We start from the raw sequence: 19,987 nt of genomic DNA, 5'->3' as shown, positions 1-19,987 counted from the left end.
AAACCGCCATTAACGAGATAACGACTGATGGATGGATAATTTGTGGAAGTTGGACGGATAATGGGTAGTTAATCATTAATTAAGGGTAAACGTGTTTAACGGTTACTTAATGAGGAATTTAAGAGCAAATTTAAGCGTGAACCCCTAAAATTCCCATTTCTGGAAATAAAACCAAAAGGGACGCACTCTTTCCTCATTTCTTCACCAACACGAGATTGAACCCCGCAAAAGAATCCCTGAATCCGCATCAAAACTTCGCTGAATCCCCGAGAAATAAGCTTAGAAACCGAAATTCGTCATTCCGACCTTGTAGATCGGCGAATTCCGCTTCAGATAAAGGTAATTTCCTCTGATTTTTGTTTGATTTTTTTCGAATTTGAACTCCTTCCCCCCTTTCTTTCGACTTTTTCTTCAAAAACCGACAATGGTGAGAGGAGTTAGAGGTAGAGCCCGTGCTCCAAGAAGAGCAAGGCAATTCCCCGATCCCAGGAACAGGACTGGGACCTGGAATGGACAAGGAGTGGGGTCCGACCCTGCTGAAGGGATTAGGGCGACCCCAATTTCATCGGCGCCTCCTGAAGGAACGGAGGGGCCGAGCGTCTCTGGGCGGGACGAAGAAGTTCCCGCTCAACTTTGGGATGTCCTTCCTGGATTTCAGGAGTGGCAGGACGCTGAAGTAGCCTCAGCCATGATAAAGAACTGCCCCTACCATTGGTGGGTACAGCACGCCGAGGTGTATTGGTTTGCTGAACAAATAGAGCTGCACTACGGCATAATGGAAGCCGATGGATATTGGTGCCGAATGCCCGTTGCATCTGATAGAATCCATCGTCCACCCCCGGGGTACGTGGGGGTGTACACAAGACAGCTTCAGTATGGGCTGAGGTTTCCTCTGGACACATTTGTCCGAGACTTGTTGATCCACTACAGGGTCTCCCTGTGCCAGCTAACTCCTGTCAGCATCCGAAGGGTGATGACGTATTTGTGGGTCTGCAAGTTTTTCAGATATGTGCCGAACCTCCACTGCTTCAAAAAGCTTCATCGGCTAGTGCCAAACACTCAAAGCGGGCACGGTGATCATGGTCCTGGGTGGTACCGAATTGAGTCTCGGCCCCAGTATTTAACCATGTGGCCGAATGACTCCTCAGACAAGGAATGGAGGGGTCAATGGATCTGGGTTAGGGCGCCCACAGATCCTGACCACCATTACGTCTTCAGCTCTCCCCGGTATCTATCTGAGCTTGACCCTGAAATGGGAAGTCTGGGCCCTCCCGAAGATAGAGGCCCGGATCCGCACCTTAATCAGCAAAATATTTTCGGCCGAATGTTGAACCCTGGGGCGCTGGAGGCCGAATGAAGTATATCCCGGAGACTTGGCTCCCGGATAACCACTATATTTTCCAAGAGCACATGCTAGCAGCTGTCGGCCTCAGCCGAAAGTTCAGGGATGGTAAGTTTCTTCGGCTGGGGCCGAGGCCTTTATTATTTATTCTTAGCAAGAATTTTGTTTTGCACTTTCCTGCTGAGCCGATCCAGCATTTTTATTTTGCTGAACTGACCTTTGCTCTTTTCTTATACTCAGAGCGGAACGAGACAAACGTTGGCATCGACTACAATCGTCTCGGCGTCAACCAAGAGAGAGTTATTATCGATCGGGCCCCCGCTATCACCGATTCAAAGCACAGGGAGGTCCATCTAGATCACTCTCATCTCCAAATCGAGGCTGTTGCCCTGTATCAGAGGCAGAAGCCTTGGTGGAAGAAGAGAGATCCTTGGCTTCAACTGCTAGCTGAGGAGCTTGAAGCCGCCCGTACAGCCGAGGAGGTTGCACGGGCTATTGAAGCTTGTGAAGGAGGAGAAGGGTCCTCCAGGGCTGCTGAAGAAAAAGCAGCAGCGAGGGCGGCTGAAGAAGAAGACGAGGCTTTGCTGGAGACCTCGGTGAGTTACACTTAACTTTTTAGCTTTGAAATTTCTTTTCTTCTTTTTTTTTTTTTTTTTTTTTACTCACACTCTTCTTGCCCCCCCGGTTTTTTGCAGTCTGAAGGGAGCAAAAAGCAGAGAGAAGGAAAAGCTCCTGTTCGTCCCGAAGATCAAATCCGGGAAGACTCCGAAGAATCGGATATGGATGAACAGCCCCTTCAGAAAAGGAGGAGACGGATGGCCATCATCGGCCCTCATGACTTCCAAACGGGGCCGAGGCCGGCCGGCATCAGCATCAGAGAGCCCGGGGAATTGCCGAGGGTTCCCCCACCACCACCACAATCTCCACCGAAGACCCCTTCCCCACCTCCTGAGATGGAGGTGGACCAAAAGACTCCCGATCCCAAGGGAGGGGTCCCAGCCGAGGGAATTGTAGATAGTGCCGAAGGGCACGATGCTGAAAGCGCTGAGAAGCCCGCTGCTGAGGGTTTCTCAGCTGATATTGCTAGAGAGGTTGAGGCTTTCGTCCTCAACCCCGAAGAGGAAGCAGAGGTCATCGTCATCGACTCTGCTGAGAAGGAAGAGAAGACTGCTGAAGAAGAAGAAGTTGAACCTCAAAGGGTTCATGAAGCTCCTGAGTCTTCCTTCCCCTCCTTCCAGACGCTGCACTCTGGAGAGATGGGGTTCTCGGCCTCCCGAATTCCAATTCCAGATCATATCTGGGACGTCATATGGGGCCAGAACCGAGAAGGTGCAGAAGCCTACTTCGGCAATTTTGCTGGAATGTCCGAAGTAGACAGGGCAAGGGCCTGGTCGTTGAAGGCCACTGCTGGGATGGGTGAATCCAGCAGATCTGTCCCAGACCCTGTAAGGACGAATCAACTGCTGATGATGCAGGTAAATCCTTACTTTTGTTTCTATTTTTCTGTTCAGCTCTTCAGCTCCAAGTTATTATGTTCGTTGTTTTTTTTTTTTTTTTACTGAGTTGTGCCTCTGCTTTCAGTTTGTGCACAATCAGACTCTCACTGTAGAGCTGATAGACACCCTACAAGATAGGGTGGACGATGCTGAGCATGCCAAGAAGGTGGCTGTTGAGGAGCTGAAGCTTGCTCAGATGAAGCAGGCAGCAGCTGAAGAAAAGCAGAAAGAAGGGGAGGAATACGAAAATAAGGCTGCCGAAGCCCTCCAGACCTTTTGCACTGCTATGGAGAGGGAGGTTTTCCCCCCGCTAATAGAAGGGGAGAACTTTCTCCGAGATCACATGGGAGTGGACGTTACCAAATTCAAGGCTGCCATTGAAAGCCGAATCAAGGATGGAGCTACTGCATAGGCTGAGGTGCAGCAGAAATTGGAAGCTTCAGAAGTCAGTAGGATGGCTGCTGAAGAACAGCTCCAAACCCAAAACGTCCAACTCTCAGAGGCTGTTGCTGCTGCCGAAGCTGAGAGAGCGAAGCTGAGAGAGGCTGAGGATCAGCTAAGGGTCAAAAATGACGAGCTGACTCAACTGAAGGCTGAAGCTTCAGAGGTTCAGCAAGAGCTGAACAAGCAGAAGGGTGCCTCTTCCGAGCTCGCTGAAGAGCTAAATCAATCCAAGAAAAACTTGGAGGAGGTACAGAAGAAGCTAGCAGATGCTGAAGCCCTGCTCAAGACCCGCATTTATACTCAAGAAGAGTACGAGATGGGATTTAAGAACGGGTTCAGAGTATGCCGAAGACTTTGTCTCCATGCTGAGCCGAATCTGGACTGGTCCAAGTGTGCTGAGTGGGGCCAGGATCCAGAAGATCCCCATATGAAGTTCCCTACTCAAGCCGAAGCTGAGATTCTTGCAGCTGAGGAAGCTGAGGAAGAGGAAGAGAGGAGGGAAGCTCAGCAGGGTGCACGGCCTGCTTCATCTGCCGCTGGAGCTGAAGCCAGCATTGCCGATCAGTCTGATCCTCGGGCTGAAGCATAGGAACTCGGGCAGTCGTCTTCAGAATCTTGCGGTTCATCATGCGCTCAACTTTAGACTTGCCGCTTCTGAAAAAATTATTTTGCCTTGTTTTTTGCTTCAGCTTGCCTTGATGTACAAACTGCTTTATTTGTTTTTGTATTGTACTTCGGCAGCTGTATTTTTCCGCTTGTGGGCGGCTACCGATATTTCATTATGTCCTAGACAATTCTGAATTTTGTAGCTCATTTTCTGAGCCTTTGAGTTTTATCTGATGCATTTCTCTTCAACTACTTTGCCTTATTTTGAATGCTTTGCTTTTTTCTCAAAAACTTGCTAAGTACAAAGCTTTCAGCTTGAAGAATTCTGCTGAAGATAAACTTGCGCTGACAGTGCTTCCTGCCTCCCTCAGTAATCTGAAGACTCAGGTCTTTGGATTACTGAATTGGATTTCTGTCTAACTTTAAAAACGGGTATCTGAAACACAAGGCCAACTGAAGGCAATGTTTCGGATCATGGCTTTCTGGGATACAAGGCTCAGCTAAGGCAATATCCCAGACTTGTCCACAGATTCATGCCTTTGGAGAACAAGTCTTGCTGAATTTTAACCTCAGCTGAAAGACCAGAGTTCTTTAAAAGGCGAGTTTGTCAGCAATCTGAAACCCAGTTACCCGAAGGCGAAGGTTTCAGACGAGGCTGAATAAAAATTTTATAATAGTTGCCGTTATCCTTGGTTTTCTCTCTATCTTTAAAAATGGATATCTGAAACACAGGGCCAACTGAAGGCAATGTTTCAAATAATGGCTCTCTGGGATACGAGGCTCAGCTAAGGCAATATCCCAGACTTGTCCATGGACTCATGTCTTTGGAGAACAAGTCTTGCTGAAGTTTTAGCTTCAGCTGAAAGACCAGAGTTCTTTGAAAAGACGGGTTTGTCAGCAATCTGAAACCCAGCTACCCGAAGGCGAAGGTTTCAAACGAGGCTGGATGAAAACCCTTAAAGAGTAGATAGAATGAAGAAAACTTAAAAGAATAAAAAGTTGCAAAATTTTATAAAAATGGTGGCTCTGAGGCCTTTCATTAATAATTCAAAATGTACTTACAAAGATTGTTCTGCCCCGAAGGGTTTACACATGGTATTTCTTAAGTACATCAGCGTTCCAGTGATTTTTCAGCTCAGTTCCATCTAACTGGCGGAGTCTGTATGTCCCTGGCTGAAGCTCATCATAAATTTCATAAGGTCCCTCCCATGCAGCTGAGAGTTTCCCATGGATTCGGCCTTTCTGAACTGTAGCAGCATTCCGAAGGACAAGATCTCCAATTTTGAGAGGCCTTGCATGGACCCTTCGGTTGTAAAATTTGCTGATTCTCTGCTTGTAAGCAGCCATTCTGTCTCGGGCTGAGTCTCTCACTTCGTCAAGGAAATCAAGGGATTCCTTCATAAGTTGCTCGTTCTCAGCCGAGAAGTGGTGCACTCTTAAACTTTCAGAACCGATTTCCACCGGAAGAACGGCTTCGGCTCCATACACCAACTCAAAAGGTGAATAGCCCGTTGCCTCTTTTTCAGTTGTCCGAAGTGACCAGAGGGTTCCTGGAAGCTCCTCTATCCACTTGGACTTTTGATCTTCAACCCTTTTCTTCAAGGCGTTGAGGATTTGTTTATTTGCAGCTTCGGCTTGGCCATTACTTTGTGGATGACACACTGCTGAGTATGCCAGTTTGATGCCGAACTGATCTGTGTACCGCCTCAGCGGTAGATTATCAAATTGCCTTCCATGATCAAAGACAAAAACCCTCGGAATACCAAAGCGAGTAATAATATTCTGCCAGATAAATTTCCTGACAGTTTGCTCTGTGATATTCGAGGCTGCTTCAGCCTCAATCCATTTGCTGAAATAGTCGATGCCGACTATTAACCATCTTTTTTGGTAGGGTGCATCTGGAAATGGCCCCAGAATATCCAGCCCCCATTGGGCAAATGGAAGCGGATATAGGATCGGCTGAAGGTTTCTAGCTGGCTGATGGATGACTGGTGCGAATTTTTGACATTTCTCGCACTTCCTGACCAGCTCCTTGGCGTCAGAGACCATGGTGGGCCAGTAATATCCGGCCCTCAATGCCTTATGGGCTAGGGTCCTTCCCCCAATGTGGTTTCCACAGATGCCGAGGTGAATTTCCCGAAGGATATAATCTGCATCTATTGGTCCCACGCATTTCAGCAATGGGGCTGAGAAGGACTTTTTCAGAAGCTCTCCTCTGAATACGATGAACCTTGAGCTAGTTCTCTTCAGCTTGGAAGCCAGAATTTTGTCTTCGGGAACTTCTCCCCGAAGCTTGAAAGCTAGGATGGGGTCCATCCAGCTGGGCTCTGGGTCAGCGCAGCACACTTCGGGTGCTTCGTCGACACTTCTTTCTCGGCGCACCTCCACATATACAGACCTGTTCAGCTCGGTGAGAGTTGAACTGGCAAGTTTGGAGAGTGCATCGGCTTGAGCATTCTGACCCCTTGGGATCAGCTGCACTTCAAAGGTTCTCAGCTTTGCAATAACTGATTTGATCTTGGCAAGATAATTTACCATGGAGGGCTCTTTGGCCTCGTAACTGCCACCAATCTGATATGCAACTAGCTGAGAGTCTGTTTTCAGACAAACATGCTCGGCTTCCAGAGAGATGCACAATTCTAGGCCTGCAATTGCTGCCTCGTACTCAGCCTCGTTGTTCGAAGCCTTGAAAGAAAATTTTAGTGCATACTCAAAGGATTTGCCTTCGGGAGAGGTTATCACTACCCCTGCCCCCGAACCATTTACGGTGGAGGATCCATCCGTAAACACGGTCCAGACTTTCTTTTCATCGTCTAACGTCTCCTGGTACGAGCATTCGGCCAGGAAGTCCGCTAGAGCTTGAGCCTTGATGGCTGCTCTCGGCTGGTAGCTGATGCTGAATTCAGTGAGCTCAAAGGCCCACTTGGCCAGCCTACCTGATTTTTCCACTTTGCCGAGAACTTTTTCCAGCGGCTGATCAGTGAAAACCACTATCTGATGGCAATCAAAATAGGGCCTCAACTTCCGAGCGGCTACCACTACTGCAAAGGCAATTTTTTCGAGTAGAGGGTAACGAGTCTCGGCATCTGTCAGAGTGTGACTGACGAAATAGATCGGTTGCTGAATTTTATTTTCTTCCCTCAACAGCACTGCACTGATGGTGGCCGGGCTAACAGCCACGTACAGATATAAAGTTTCTCCCTCCACTGGACTAGCCAGAGTTGGGAGCTGAGCCAGATGCTCCCGAAGCTGCTTGAAGGCCTCTTTTTGCTCTTCTTCCCAAATGAGCTCCTTTGTTTTTGGAAGTTTCAGGGCTTTGAAGAAGGGTAACCCCTTGTCCGAAGCTCTTGAAATGAACCTCGAGAGGGCTGCCATTCTTCCGGTGAGCCGCTGAACGTCCCTTTTTGTTTTCGGCTCAGGAAGATCTAGAGCTGCTTTGACTTTGGAGGGATTGGCATCAATCCCCCTCTTGCTGACCATGAATCCAAGGAATTTCCCTGACTTCACCCCGAAGACACACTTCTTCGGATTCAGCTTCATTTGATGTTTTCTTAAGGTGGCGAAGGTTTCAGCCAGGTCCTTAACATGGTCTTCAGATTTCTTGCTTTTGACGATTGAATCGTCAACATAGACTTCCATGTTTCGGCCTTTTTGATCGGCAAAAACCTGATCCACCAGCCTTTGATATGTTGCCCCCGCATTTTTCAATCCGAAGGGTATCATTTTGTAATTGTACACCCCGGCGTTCGTGACGAATGCCGTCTTTGCTCGGTCGTCGGGGTGCATGAAGATCTGATGATACCCCGAGAATGCGTCCATGAAACTAAGCAAGGCGTGACCGCTCGTCGAGTCGACTAGCTGATCGATTCTCGACAAGGGATAGAAATCCTTCGGACAAGCCTTATTTAGGTCCGTGAAGTCAACGCACATTCTCCAGGTACCATTGGACTTCTGAACCATCACCACATTGGCCAGCCATTCTGGATACTGACAAGGCTCGATGAAACCTGCGTCCAGCAATTTTTTGACCTCGGCTGCGATGTCTCGGTTCTTATTTGCGGAGTAATTCCGCTTCTTTTGCTTAACTGGCCGACACGTTGGGTCGACGTTAAGCCTATGGGGATGAGGTCTGGACTTATCCCAGGCATATCGGCTGCCGAGAAAGCAAACACATCTCTGTTGTCCCGAAGGAGTTGAATAAGTTCACAACGGGTGTTCGGATCAAGGTCCATCCCGATTGTTACACATTTCTCAGCATCTCCTTCGGTCAATTCGACCGTTTCAGTCTGATGATCCGTGTCCATTGCTGATGGACTGGATTCTTCACAATCCGGCCTGCTGTCTATATCAGCAGGCATCCCAGACTTCTTTTTCTTCGGCTGGCTCCCTGAGTCTTTCGGCTCAGATGAAGAGCTTGCCTTCTCTTTTTTTGACCCTTTTTCTTTGGGTACAGAACCTTGCGCTGAAGCACTTAGGCCTTTCGGCTTCTTCGTGTTCGGCTCTTTTTCTTTTTCTTTCTCCTCCTCATCCTCATCATCGTCCTCTGGGCGACTAGTGGATGGCTTGAGGTAGTTGCATCTTCGGGCTTCCTTTTGGCTGCCCTGGATCCTTTCGGGGAAGCCGGCGTCTGAAACGTATATCATCAGCTGATGATAAGTTGAGACAACCCCTTGGATCTCGTGAATTATGGGTCTCCCCAAAATCACGTTGTACACTGAAGGAGCATCAATGACCAAAAATTCGGTCATGACATTCCTAGCTGCTTCGTCGCAGCCGATGGTGACAGGAAGTAGGACCTTCCCATCAGGATAAGTTGAAGCCCCATTGAATCCGGATACTGGGTAGGACACCGGCGTGAGGTGCTTGGGCTTCAGCTTGATTTGATTGTAGGCCTTCCGAAACAAAATATTTGCCCCGCTACCACCGTCAATTAAGACTTTGCTGACGTCGTGGTTGGCCACCGTGGCGATTATCACCAACGGGTCCTCGTGAGGGTACGTCACCCCTCGACAGTCAGCGGCTGTGAACGTCATGTTCGGCACCGGTGACTGGGGTGGCTGTATATCAGCATGATTCACCTGATGGGTCAGAGCCCTGAGGTGACGTTTGTGCTCCCTCCGAGAGCATGCTCCTCCCGAGATAACATGGATTGGAGGGAATTTTCCTTCCGCAGTTTTGCTGTTCTTTCGGGGGAAGTCAATTTCTTGCCGAGAGTCTTTCTCAAGCTTCTCGGCCTCTTTTTTCTCGCGGTGATCCGCGATATATTTTTTCAAGTACCCTTTCCGGACCATATCCTCGATTTGGTCCTTCAGCTGGATACATTCTTCAGTGTTGTGTCCCGGTGATTCATGGAACTCACACCACTGATTTTTATTCTTGCGCTGATACCACTCTGGGAGCGGTCTCGGCTTTCTGTAACTCTGCTCCTCCTTCGTCACACTGTAGATCTTAGCGCGCGGAAGGGAGAGCGGAGTGTAAGATTCGTACTTGCCCGCGAAAGGAGCAGATTTTTCCTTCTTCGACTCGTTGGCCGAAGATTGTTCCGAGGCTTTCGCCTTTCCCTTTGCCTTCTGGCCTTGGCCTTCAGACGAGGGTGCTTGTTTTTGTTTCCCTCCCCCAGATTGGGGTTGGGTTTTTGCTTTGTTCCACTCCTCAGCTCGGATGAACTTATCCGAGGCATTCAATGCCTCCTCCAAGGTCTGAGGTGAATTCATGACCATGAAGTCGGAGAACGGCCCAGTTCTGAGACCGTGCTGAAGGGCGAAGACTGCCAGCCCTTGGTCCAGCTGAGAAATGCTGGATGACTCGTTGCTGAAGCGAGTCAGATAGTCTCGGAGGCTCTCGGCCTCACCTTGCTGCAGGCCCATGAGCTCTGCGGTAGTCTTTTCTCGGCGATTTGCCGTGGAAATCTTGCTCTTGAACTTGGAGGACAGATCGTCCCACCCAGTAATTGAGCCCTCTTTAACTCCCTTGGAGATCCACGCTTGCGCGACCCCCTTGAGAGTGGTTGGAAAATATTTGCACCAAGTTGCTTCGGACCTGGGGCAAAGATGCATATGAGCTTCGTACGAGGCAATATGATCCTTCGGATCCGAAGTTCCATCATAAGTAATGTGCGACGGGATTTTGACCGTCGGCACATGGGACTCCAATATCCATTGCTCGAATGGAGAACTGGAGGGCAGCATCACGGCTTTGCCCTTATTCCCAGCCGAAGGGACCGCGCTCCGCCCTCTCAGAGAGGTAGAAGTGGTTTTCGTCCCGGGCTGGGAGGTCTGGGCCTCGGCTGCGGGGTAGGAGAGGCGACTGTGCACACTCCGTTCCCTATCGCCAAGCCGGTCGTGAACGCTTCGGCGAGCAGTTTCTGGCCGAGAGGCAGAACTGCTGCTTTTATGGGTTCGGCTCGTGGCGAGCTGAATGGAGGAATCCCTGAAGAAGTGAGAGTTCCTGTTTTTCTCCCTCTCGGTTCTCCAAGTATCCTCCTCCCATTCGCCAAGCTCCTTAAAAGAGGAGAGTTTCCCCCCCTCCTGGCCGAGGCACCTCCGCTGGTTTCTGGTTTGCGGAGGTGTTCGGTCGCGTGGAGGTGGCATGTTTTGGGCCTTCATGGCTTCCATGAGGACCGCTAGGGCTCTCACTACCTCCTCCGAGTTGGGTCCCGTCAAGGGTGTCCTCGGCTGAGAGCGAGAGTTGGTGCGAATGCTCCGAGATTGGCTCCGGGCATGAGATTGAGTCCTTTGACTGGACCAGTCGTCCTCATTTGACCGAGGTGGGCTCGGCGGATGATTGGACTGGATGATAGGAGATTCGGATCTCTCCCTAGGCTCCTCCCGAGAGTCGGGTCCCGCGGAGGGGCTCCTATCCCGAGGAGGAGATAGGCTAGAAGTGGGGAGTTCCGAGGGACCCCCTCCTAGTGACTTTCGGCGCTTTCTCAGAGGAGAAGCCCCGTCGTTTTTGTTCTTGCGATTCTTAGCCATTGGAACTAAGATTGAGGTAGAACGATTGAAATTGGCTTAAAGATTTTTTGAAAGTCTTCCCCACAGACGGCGCCAAATTGTTTCGGGTAAAAACAATGGGACCTTGCCGAAGGTCCAATGAGGTGGTGAAGACTGGGCTCGATCCAAGTGATGATGGACCGAGGGTTTCCTGCACAGCAAACACACGTAAACTAGCCCCGGGGGTGTTGCCGAGGAAGGCCCCTCCGATGCTAAAGTTAGTACAATGTGTAGAGAGAGAAAGCTATGCAAGAGAATTAATTGCTTGAGGCTTTATGTGTGTATGTACAAATGTAATATTGATGGCTTTTATACCTTGGCATATATGGGAGAAATGGGCTTGGGCCCAATTGACTTGCCTTGTGGACTGATCTTGACTTTAGCATTATTTGGAGAGTTGAACCTTGACCTTGGGCTTTTAATTGGATCATTTAATGACTTGGCCCAATTGGACTAAATTGGACCCAAACAGAACTGAACTAAATTAAACTGAATAGAGCTGAAATGAACATTTTATAAGAGAAGGAAATTAAGAGCTGAACTGAACTGATTGGAGCTGAAATGAATTGAATTGAATTGAAATTAAGTTAAAGTGAACATGCCCATAGTTAAAAATTTAAAATTTATTTTATTGTATGCTAATCAAGTGAAGATAGTCAATATGCTTTATTGTTAAGAAATATATTATTGTAGACTAACCCTTGCGTCAAACATACGAAGAAAGTAAAAGAGTATAAATCATTCGTTGAATGAGAAGAAAAACAGTGTAATTAAGTAACCATGATAATGATGTATGCTGAAAACCTGTAATAACATGATTGGATAAGATGAAAATTAGAACCCAATCTTTGCTAAATGAACACATAAAAAATGTATGCATAAACTTTAGTGCATGCGAAAATATTTATACAATCATGCTTCAATAGCTTACTTTATATAAAAAGGTTGATGAGGTGTTAGCCTATCATTAACGAACTCATTAATCTTTAGACTTCAGGGTGAAGTAAGAGAGGCTTGTAGGCTGAAGAGAACTTTGGAATGAAGAAAATAAAGCTATTGGATGGAATATAAAGTACCATGCACAAACATAATATTACTATACCATGGATCTTAACTTAAAAGCATGTCTTCTTTGTGCTAAACTTGGCTTACTAATGTCTATATGTCCCAAAAAGCTATTAATTTTTAACTTATTTTCTCTTGATTTATCTAAGTCAAGTACATTTGCTTTATAATTTATCTTCAATACACTATGTATACATCCATATTCCATGACACGATTTATGTTGCATTGTTGAACCAATTGTTTGATATTTGATATTCAATTAAATCTACATTTGGATCTTCTATATTCTTCCATACATTTGTCGAAAGACCCACTAGAATCATTACATAGTACTACTCTTTACCTCTAGAAATCGTGTTCTCGAGTACATGATCTAATAATCTAATTATTAAGCATCATTTCAAATCATGTATTTTTTAGAACGCTTTAATACTTTAGCATCATTTTGAAAGGAATACATTTTTCTAAACTACGTTGTAGTAAAAACTAAAAAGCACAGATTTTAAAAGGAAGTATATTTCTCCACTGGACAATTAGGCCTTTTGTCCCATCCCAAACTATGCACATCAAGTTGATAAACTCATAAGTCCAGATAAAAAAAAGGTTGGCCCAATGCCCAAATCTGAACTACCCATTCAAAAAGCCCATTTAAAATAAAATCCAATGAATCATACCAAGGGTCAGGATTTAATGCAGAAAAATCAACGGACAGAAAATCAAGAGACAAAGACACCCCTAAAATTCGTTTTGGAAAAATAAAAATAAAAAACGTTATCCAAGGAATCGAAGCAAACGAGCGCACTCTAGGAAACACACAGCAAAGAAGAGAGAGAAAATAGCAAAAATGGCAGGAACAATTGGGTGTGGAATGAGGGCGGTGGTTTTAGAGGGGAAGAAATCGTCGTTTTTTGGTAGTTTTCCGGTGAATACTCCGTCAACGGCGGTGTGTTTTCCGGTGGGAATTGGCCGGAAGTTTGGAGGAATTTCGGCGTGTGCTACGACTCCGTCAACAACAAGGAAGCCGAGAGGAATAATGAAGCCAAGACCAATTACTCCTGCTCTTCAAGAATTTGTGGGTGCTCCGGAAATTTCTAGAACTCAAGCTCTTAAGGTTATCTGGGCACACATCAAAGCCAATAATCTTCAGGTCATCTCTTTCTCTCAGATTATTATTTTTTTAATTAATCAATTTTTCTGTCTAATTTTTTGCGCAATTTTAGTAATTGTGGTGCTGGTTAATACCCTTATTTGTAATTAACTGAACTACCCGAACTAACTTGAACTGAACTGAACTTATTTTAGTTGTAAATTACACTTGGTAGCCTACTTAACCCTTATCTTAACTTATCTGAACTTAATTGGAAGTCAGGTGAACAAAACACGGCTGAGTTATGTTTTTGTTTTATCACATGCTAAATGCAAACTACTTATAATATGTTTGGGATTAAGATTTTAGAGGTATAGCTTAATACCCTTACCAAGGATGTAATCAGAATCAAGGTTAAAATGTTATGTATATTTTAAATTTCCCGTGTTTACATGTTTGGATGGTGAATTTTGTTGTTATGTACTAAGTATATGTTTGTATTTTGATGCTATCAAATTCGACTAATATATGATAAGACAAGGCTACAAACAATAGCCTCATTTAATCTTATCTATTTGAGTCATTTTATTAGTATGGATTATAGATTGTTGGGATTTGTAATGTCGAATTACTTGATATGGAATTTCTTATAGGAGAGTATGTTTGGTTTGAAGAGAAAGAGTTGCAATTCGATAAGGGGGTTTAGATGTTGATATGTTAGGTGTGGTTGAAAATCTTATCAGCATAAAACAATGAATCTAAATGTTGATTATAAAGTCATACTTCGTAGTCTGTACATTATATGAGTGGAGATGTTTGTCTCGGGCTCAACAAGGGAGGCTTCCGTTTATATATACTCCCTGCATTTATTCAGATGTAGTAATCACATGTATTATCTTGAAAAATTATTGTCACCCATCTTGAAATAACTATAGTTTGGAATTATAGAGTGATGAGAAAGAGGTGAGTGTGGGACTGGTTCAACTATAATAAAGGTTCTTTTGGTAAATCTATGCTTTGGATCATATCTCTACTTATTGGAGGTTGTTAAAGTTGGTACAATTTGACAGGGTCAATTCTATCAAGGAGTAACATCAACAGTTTCATTAACTCGATATGCTTATTGAAACGAATTACTAGATTAGTATGAAGTAAAGCAGTAGTAGCACTAGCTTACTGCTTTCCTCCAAGTGTAGGATAGTGTTGTCATTGATGGATGGTGCTTTAGTGTTAGGCCCCCATTTCATTCATATTTGGTCCCGTTGATTCTTCGGAACTAATGCTTATCTCTGATCAACTTGTGAAGCTTGGAAATTCAATTAGAAATTGGATATTGCGTATAGTTGGCCTGCCTTTTTTTTCTTAATAAAAAAAAAACAAGTACATTGTTCTCTTCTCAGCCTGGTTTTTTGCTTTTTCAAAGTAATAATGAGGAGCACCTGAGTTGTGCAATCCAGAATTAGCAAGAAACTCCTTCCCTTTCATGCATTATTTTATTTCATGCTAAATATAATAAATGAAAACATTAAATTTAAAAACTTTACATACAGAACTAACAAACACTGTAGATGGAAGAACTAACAAGGGGTGCTTGTATGGCAGTTGCATCCGATCTTTTGCGATTATTATTGAACATGCTATACGAAGTATATTCTTGCAACAAGAGTAAATTAAAGGACACGCGATATGCCTAGTCATTTAGGTAGGATTAGCAAACATTTAAGTATTTGGCTGCTTGTGATCTGTGCCGGTCCAAACTGCTAAGATGCTTGCTTATGCAGCTAAAAACGTAGTGGTTGACTTATGTATTGAATCTCCAAGTAGCAGTAATAGTGTTTCCTGATGTATGCATATTCAATAATATGAAGTTTTGTGTCGTGTTTAGGATCCCAATGACAAGAAAGTCATCATATGTGATGAGAAGCTGAAGAAAATATTTGCTGGAAAGGAACGTGTGGGATTCCTCGAGATCTCAGGATTGATCACTCCACATTTGCTGTAGCTGATTAATTCTAGTCAGCAAGGGATCGTCACTGAGGCAGCTGTGTACTTAGTATTTAGTTTTTAGTATTTAGTAGAAAGTTGAGCTGCAGAGCTTTGCATTAGATGTGCCCTTTTTGCTGCTTTTGGGTTTTTAGCGTTTTTTGCTAAGTTTTGACTTGCAACTCTGTATTTGCTACTCCAGGTGTTTATTTCTTTTTCAGACTACGATCAAGGGATTTAGGTATTCGGAAGATAATTAGGTGTTCAAGCCTTTTCTGTTCAAATCCTGGGACATCATATTATTATGAAATGATCAAGATTTTTAGTCTAGTACAGTATTCTCTGAAGTTCTTTGCAGATCATTTTCATTCTTAATTTCTTATTCTTTTGTGACTTTAGTCCCAAATCTTGACCAAGTGCTACTTCTGCTAAAGGTTTAAGTCTTGGTTAGGGACTCAAGGTGCATTCTTTCTTTCACGTATTAGTTTTAACACTGCAAGCGGCTGTGATCTAGAATTAGTTTAAACTGAAGGTTAGTTTACAGCACAGCAAAGGAAAAAAGACGAGGTAAACTCAGAAATTTACAGCTGATATCTTCTCAATGTCTCCGCAGAGGACTGATTCGTTTACACCGAGGGTTAGCAACCTTTTTTTGCGTGATTAGTAGGCTTAGTCAGGCTCAGCTGCCCCGGGCTAAGCAAACATTTTTCCTTTGTAGAAGTATCAAGTCAGACTACTAGTATAGTAGTATATCAATAGAGCTCTAATTCTAGTCGCAGAAAACTTTTGGTAACATTATATTGTTATGGCTGTCAGCTTAAGTTTTGTCATTAGTCTAACTCAGGCTTATATTTGATTAGTGAGAAACATTCTCCCTTAATCATGCTTTTTATTCCTAATCTCAAAGACTACCCCCACGATGTGAACCAATTGCACGTTGTTTAGACAGATGGCATGATTAGAACTGATTAACTTAGATCTAAGATCGCTAGATATAGCCTAAAGAAGCTGAAAAGTATACTTTGGCTTTGATTACATACAAAAGTAAATTAACATAAAGTAAACCACACACATTTAGCTCCTTTCTCTTAATTACTTAGACTTTAACTCCTTTACTAATTGTGTATCGCAGGCAGCCGTATTTTCTCGAGACAATCCCAGTTGTACTTGGAACCTTATATTTTGGTAACTTTTGGGAAATTTCTTATTAAATATGGTTTTGTCATATTAGTGACCTGTGATTAGTGATTGGAAGAAAATTAAAGGTGGAAATGAAGCTGCTCTTCTCTTGTCAGTTGTCACTTTGCGTCTTTGCATATGGGAGTCATCATAACACTCATGATATATGGAGTTAATCTCTTTGTTGATTGGTTAATTTGATTTTTTAATATGATGATTTGAATTTTGTGAATCAATATGAATTCTTTTTAGACTCTTGTCGGTTTAGTTCAGGTCATTACAGGTTACTCCTATATTCTAGTAGGCAAAATAAGTAAATTTATAGCTCTCCAAGAATTAACATAAGTAATGCTATAATTGCTCATGAGCAAAACTATAACTACATTCCTTATTTATGGTCCCTCCCGCCACCTCTCTCAGAAATTTTCTCAGATTTCTTTGGTAAACCACGAAGCCTTTATAGAGCACTGCATCTTATAAAGCGAGGTGAGCTTGATATTTTAGAGGTTTAATTTGCCGTACATTGTTGAACGCATTATAAAGCTCAACATGTACTTTTAAGTAAACCAAGAATTTATTAATACACAAAAAGCACCTTAGTTTAATCACTTCAAACCTCAACATGTATACTCATTAATAAATCCCATATTTTATGCGACATATAAGTGAAGAGTTCAAAAAATGTAATTTTCATTTTACACTTGAGTATACTTTAGGCAAATTATCCTCCGGTTTACCCTAGATGGTGAGGAGAATGTGGAAAAGACGTTGATCATAGCCATATAGGATTAATAGGAGTGTACTCCGTATAAAGAACTAGCAAAAACTAATGGCCCTTATTATTTTCTACCCTCTATGTGTAGGTGTAATTTCATACCTTAATGGAAGACATTAGTGCAAGCAATACCAAACAATAATTTTTTTTCAAAAAAGTTATGGCTAGCTAGGTCATGTTTGAGTCAACCGTTTGTATACATGATTAAACTTTGTCCAAAATTCTCAAGCTATAACCCTTTAGGGTGACGCAGACATCACTTTCCCTTTTTTTATAAAAATAAAAAAATAAAAAAAAAATTTATAAGTCCTATTGCATAAGCAATATCATTTCATACAGCTTATAATTAATTAATTAATCATATACCTTTCTTGTTCTATTAGATTAAGTGATTAACTAATCAAATACATTAAAGTTAAAACATTGCCTTATATACTAATACTAATACATCTAGCTACTCCCCTTAGTTCAATCACTCCAACTAATCATACCTCTTTCATATTTTCCACCCTTCAAATATAAACCAAAAAACATACAATAATAAGGTATGAAAATCATCCCACCTGAAAAATCATGCAAAAATTCCTATTGTTTTTTCTGTGCAATGAATGAAACAAACCCACTTTGTAGGAGAAAAAAAATAGCCAAATGTTTCAAAGAAATGCCATTTATAGATGACCAAGAACACGTTTTGGTGTTAAGCAGTCTTTGGAACTTAGCCATGAACCAACCAAATGATCCAGAATTTCCTTCCCTTGGGATTTTCCAATGCATGTCCAACTTTATTCTTAAAGGTCTTCATCATAAAGATTGGCTTCTTAAAGATCAAAACATCTATATACCCTATTATGCAGCTCATATAATAGGGTCATACACCATGAACCAGCCTAAATTTTCAGAAAAAGCAGCAAATTCTGGTGTAATTCCTCCACTGTTGGAGTTGCTAAGAGGTAAAATCAGTTGGGTGGAGCAACGTGTCGCGGTTCGTGCACTTGGGCATCTTGCAAGCCATGATAAGTCCTTGAAGAAGCTTAAAGATTATGAAGGAGAGATAGTTAAATTGTGCATGAAGATGGCTTCTAGTTGCTTAAAAGTTGTATATGACAGTTTTGTCAGAAAAGCAGAATCCGAAAGATTGAAGTATCAGTGTGATTTGCTGACAAGAGGAGTTGGAGGGTTCAAGTTTGAAAATGGAAAGGCGGAAGAGTGGGCTAGTCAGCTGCAGTGTTGGTGTCTTTCTCTGTTAGACTGTTTTGTGAAGAGAGAAAGAGGCATAAATCTGATATGCTGCAATCAAAGTTTTCTGAAAGATTTAAGTGTGATGTGGGGTGGTTTAGCTAACAAGAAATCTCCTGCAGGTATTGGTCTTATAAGAAGTTTGTGTCATTCAATAACTGGAAGACTTAGTGTTGCAAGTTCAAAAGAAGTCATTTTAAGCCTTTGCAATACAAGCCGATCCTCAGATAATTGGCAGTACATGGCTATTGAATCCCTGTTGCTAATGCTCAAGGACTCGGATACACGATACAAAGTAATAGATCATGCAGCTCTTTATCTTAAGGATTTGGTAGAAATTAGGAGTGTTAAGGGGAGAAAAGAGGTTGGGGAGATGATTACACAGATTTTGTTGCAAGATTATGGGAAGATTAAGTATGGTCAGTTGAGATTAAGTGAAGAAGCTGAAAAGGCATTGGAAGAAATATGGGATGTTAAAGTAGACAAGAGGAAAAGAGAGAAATTGTTAGGTGATGATGAGATTAAAGAGAGGAAATCTTTGGCAACCCAAATGAAGAAAGAAGGGAATAAGTTATTTTGGGAAGGGGATATTGAAGGAGGTTTGTGTAAGTACACAAAAGCCTTGGATTTGTGCCCTTTAAAGTATAGAAAAGAGAGGATTGTTTTGTTTAGTAATCGAGCTCAATGTTATTTGCTCCTTAAAAAGCCAGAAAATGTAATTAGTGATACAACAAAGGCGATATGCTTGTCGAGTAGAGGTAACAACAACAACAATCCACATAGCAAAAGCCTTTGGAGGAGATCACAAGCTTATGATATGTTAGGATTCGCTAAGGAAAGCTTGATGGATTGTTTATTGTTCATTCATTGCACTAAGAATTCTAAGTCCAATGGAAGGAAGCGTTACAATGTCCCATATTATGCAGCTCGTTTGATAAGTAAACAGACTCGCGCTACTTGGCTCTTCACCGGTCTTGATTATACTTCTCAGTGTGATCATCTTGAAGAAATAATTCAAGAATCAGATGATGGTAAGTAGCTAAGATATATTTTGTTTTGTTTTGTTTTGTTTTGGGGACAGGTTAGCTAAGAGCAAGTTAATAATAGCCATATGTTTATGGAATTTTGTTGATTTTGGTAGGAAATATGGTGCATTTGATTCATTAGGTATAATGGGTTCAATAATTGGACTTTATAATATCAATTTAGCAAAGTGGAATTTTTTTGTTCCTAATCTATGTAATTCCAAATTATCCCTGCTTTTCTAGCCCTTTTTTGTTGTTTTTTTTATTGGTAGTATTCTACTGTAATAGTTTTGTGAGATTTCTAGTGTTGTAGATTAGACATTCCTGTTGAAAGTCAAAAGTGCGACCAATATAAATAAGGAAATAAATTATTGAAATAGATTTCGTGCTATTTTTTATGGTGTCTTGTTATTATTGAACTAATCCAAAGTTAAGCTAAAAAGAATTTTATTGTAATTGTTTTTGAAGAGTAGTTTTAAGGTAGTAGTATGCAATTTCCGAGCTTCTGGCGCTACTTGGCTCTTCACTGGTCTTGATTCTACTTCTCAGTGTGATCATCTTGAAGAAATAATTCAAGAATCAGATGATGGTAGGTAGCTAAGATATACTATTTTGTTTTGTTTTGGGGACAGGTTAGCTAAGAGCAAGTTAATAATAGCCTTATGTTTATGGAATTTTGTTGATTTTGGTAATAAATATGGTGCATTTGATTTATTAGGTGTAATGGGTTCAATAATTGGACTTTTATAATATTAA

At 42.7% G+C, this 19,987-nt stretch overlaps 2 protein-coding genes across 2 annotated transcripts; both read left to right on the top strand.

The window, feature by feature from the left end:
• Positions 1–12,728: 12,728 nt before the first annotated feature.
• On the top strand, positions 12,729–15,346 carry LOC145561894 (zinc finger CCCH domain-containing protein 44-like). Its single transcript, XM_081622021.1, has 2 exons — positions 12,729–13,093; positions 14,919–15,346. Exons 1-2 carry the CDS (start codon positions 12,791–12,793, stop codon positions 15,033–15,035), a joined length of 420 nt encoding a protein of 139 aa, XP_081478147.1. The 5' UTR covers positions 12,729–12,790; the 3' UTR covers positions 15,036–15,346.
• Positions 15,347–17,502: 2,156 nt separating this feature from the next.
• LOC145563058 (uncharacterized) lies at positions 17,503–19,473 on the top strand. The gene has a single exon (XM_081623468.1). The coding sequence runs from the start codon at positions 17,518–17,520 to the stop codon at positions 19,243–19,245; it is 1,728 nt and encodes a 575-aa protein (XP_081479594.1). The 5' UTR covers positions 17,503–17,517; the 3' UTR covers positions 19,246–19,473.
• The last annotated feature ends 514 nt before the right edge of the window (positions 19,474–19,987 follow it).

Source organism: Chenopodium album, chromosome 10, assembly GCF_948465745.1.
Source record: "Chenopodium album chromosome 10, dcCheAlbu1.1, whole genome shotgun sequence".
Taxonomy (NCBI): Eukaryota; Viridiplantae; Streptophyta; class Magnoliopsida; order Caryophyllales; family Amaranthaceae; genus Chenopodium; species Chenopodium album.
The sequence above is the reverse complement of the archived record's forward strand: the minus strand, read 5'-3'. Positions and strand labels throughout refer to the sequence as shown.

Bases quoted from the DNA above. Each gene is read 5' to 3' on its own strand.
- LOC145563058 (XM_081623468.1), top strand. From the start codon at position 17,518: ATGAAAATCATCCCACCTGAAAAATCATGCAAAAATTCCTATTGTTTT.
- LOC145561894 (XM_081622021.1), top strand. From the start codon at position 12,791: ATGGCAGGAACAATTGGGTGTGGAATGAGGGCGGTGGTTTTAGAGGGG. The intron at 13,094-14,918 runs GTCATCTCTTTC...TGTCGTGTTTAG, and splicing joins TCAAAGCCAATAATCTTCAG to GATCCCAATGACAAGAAAGT.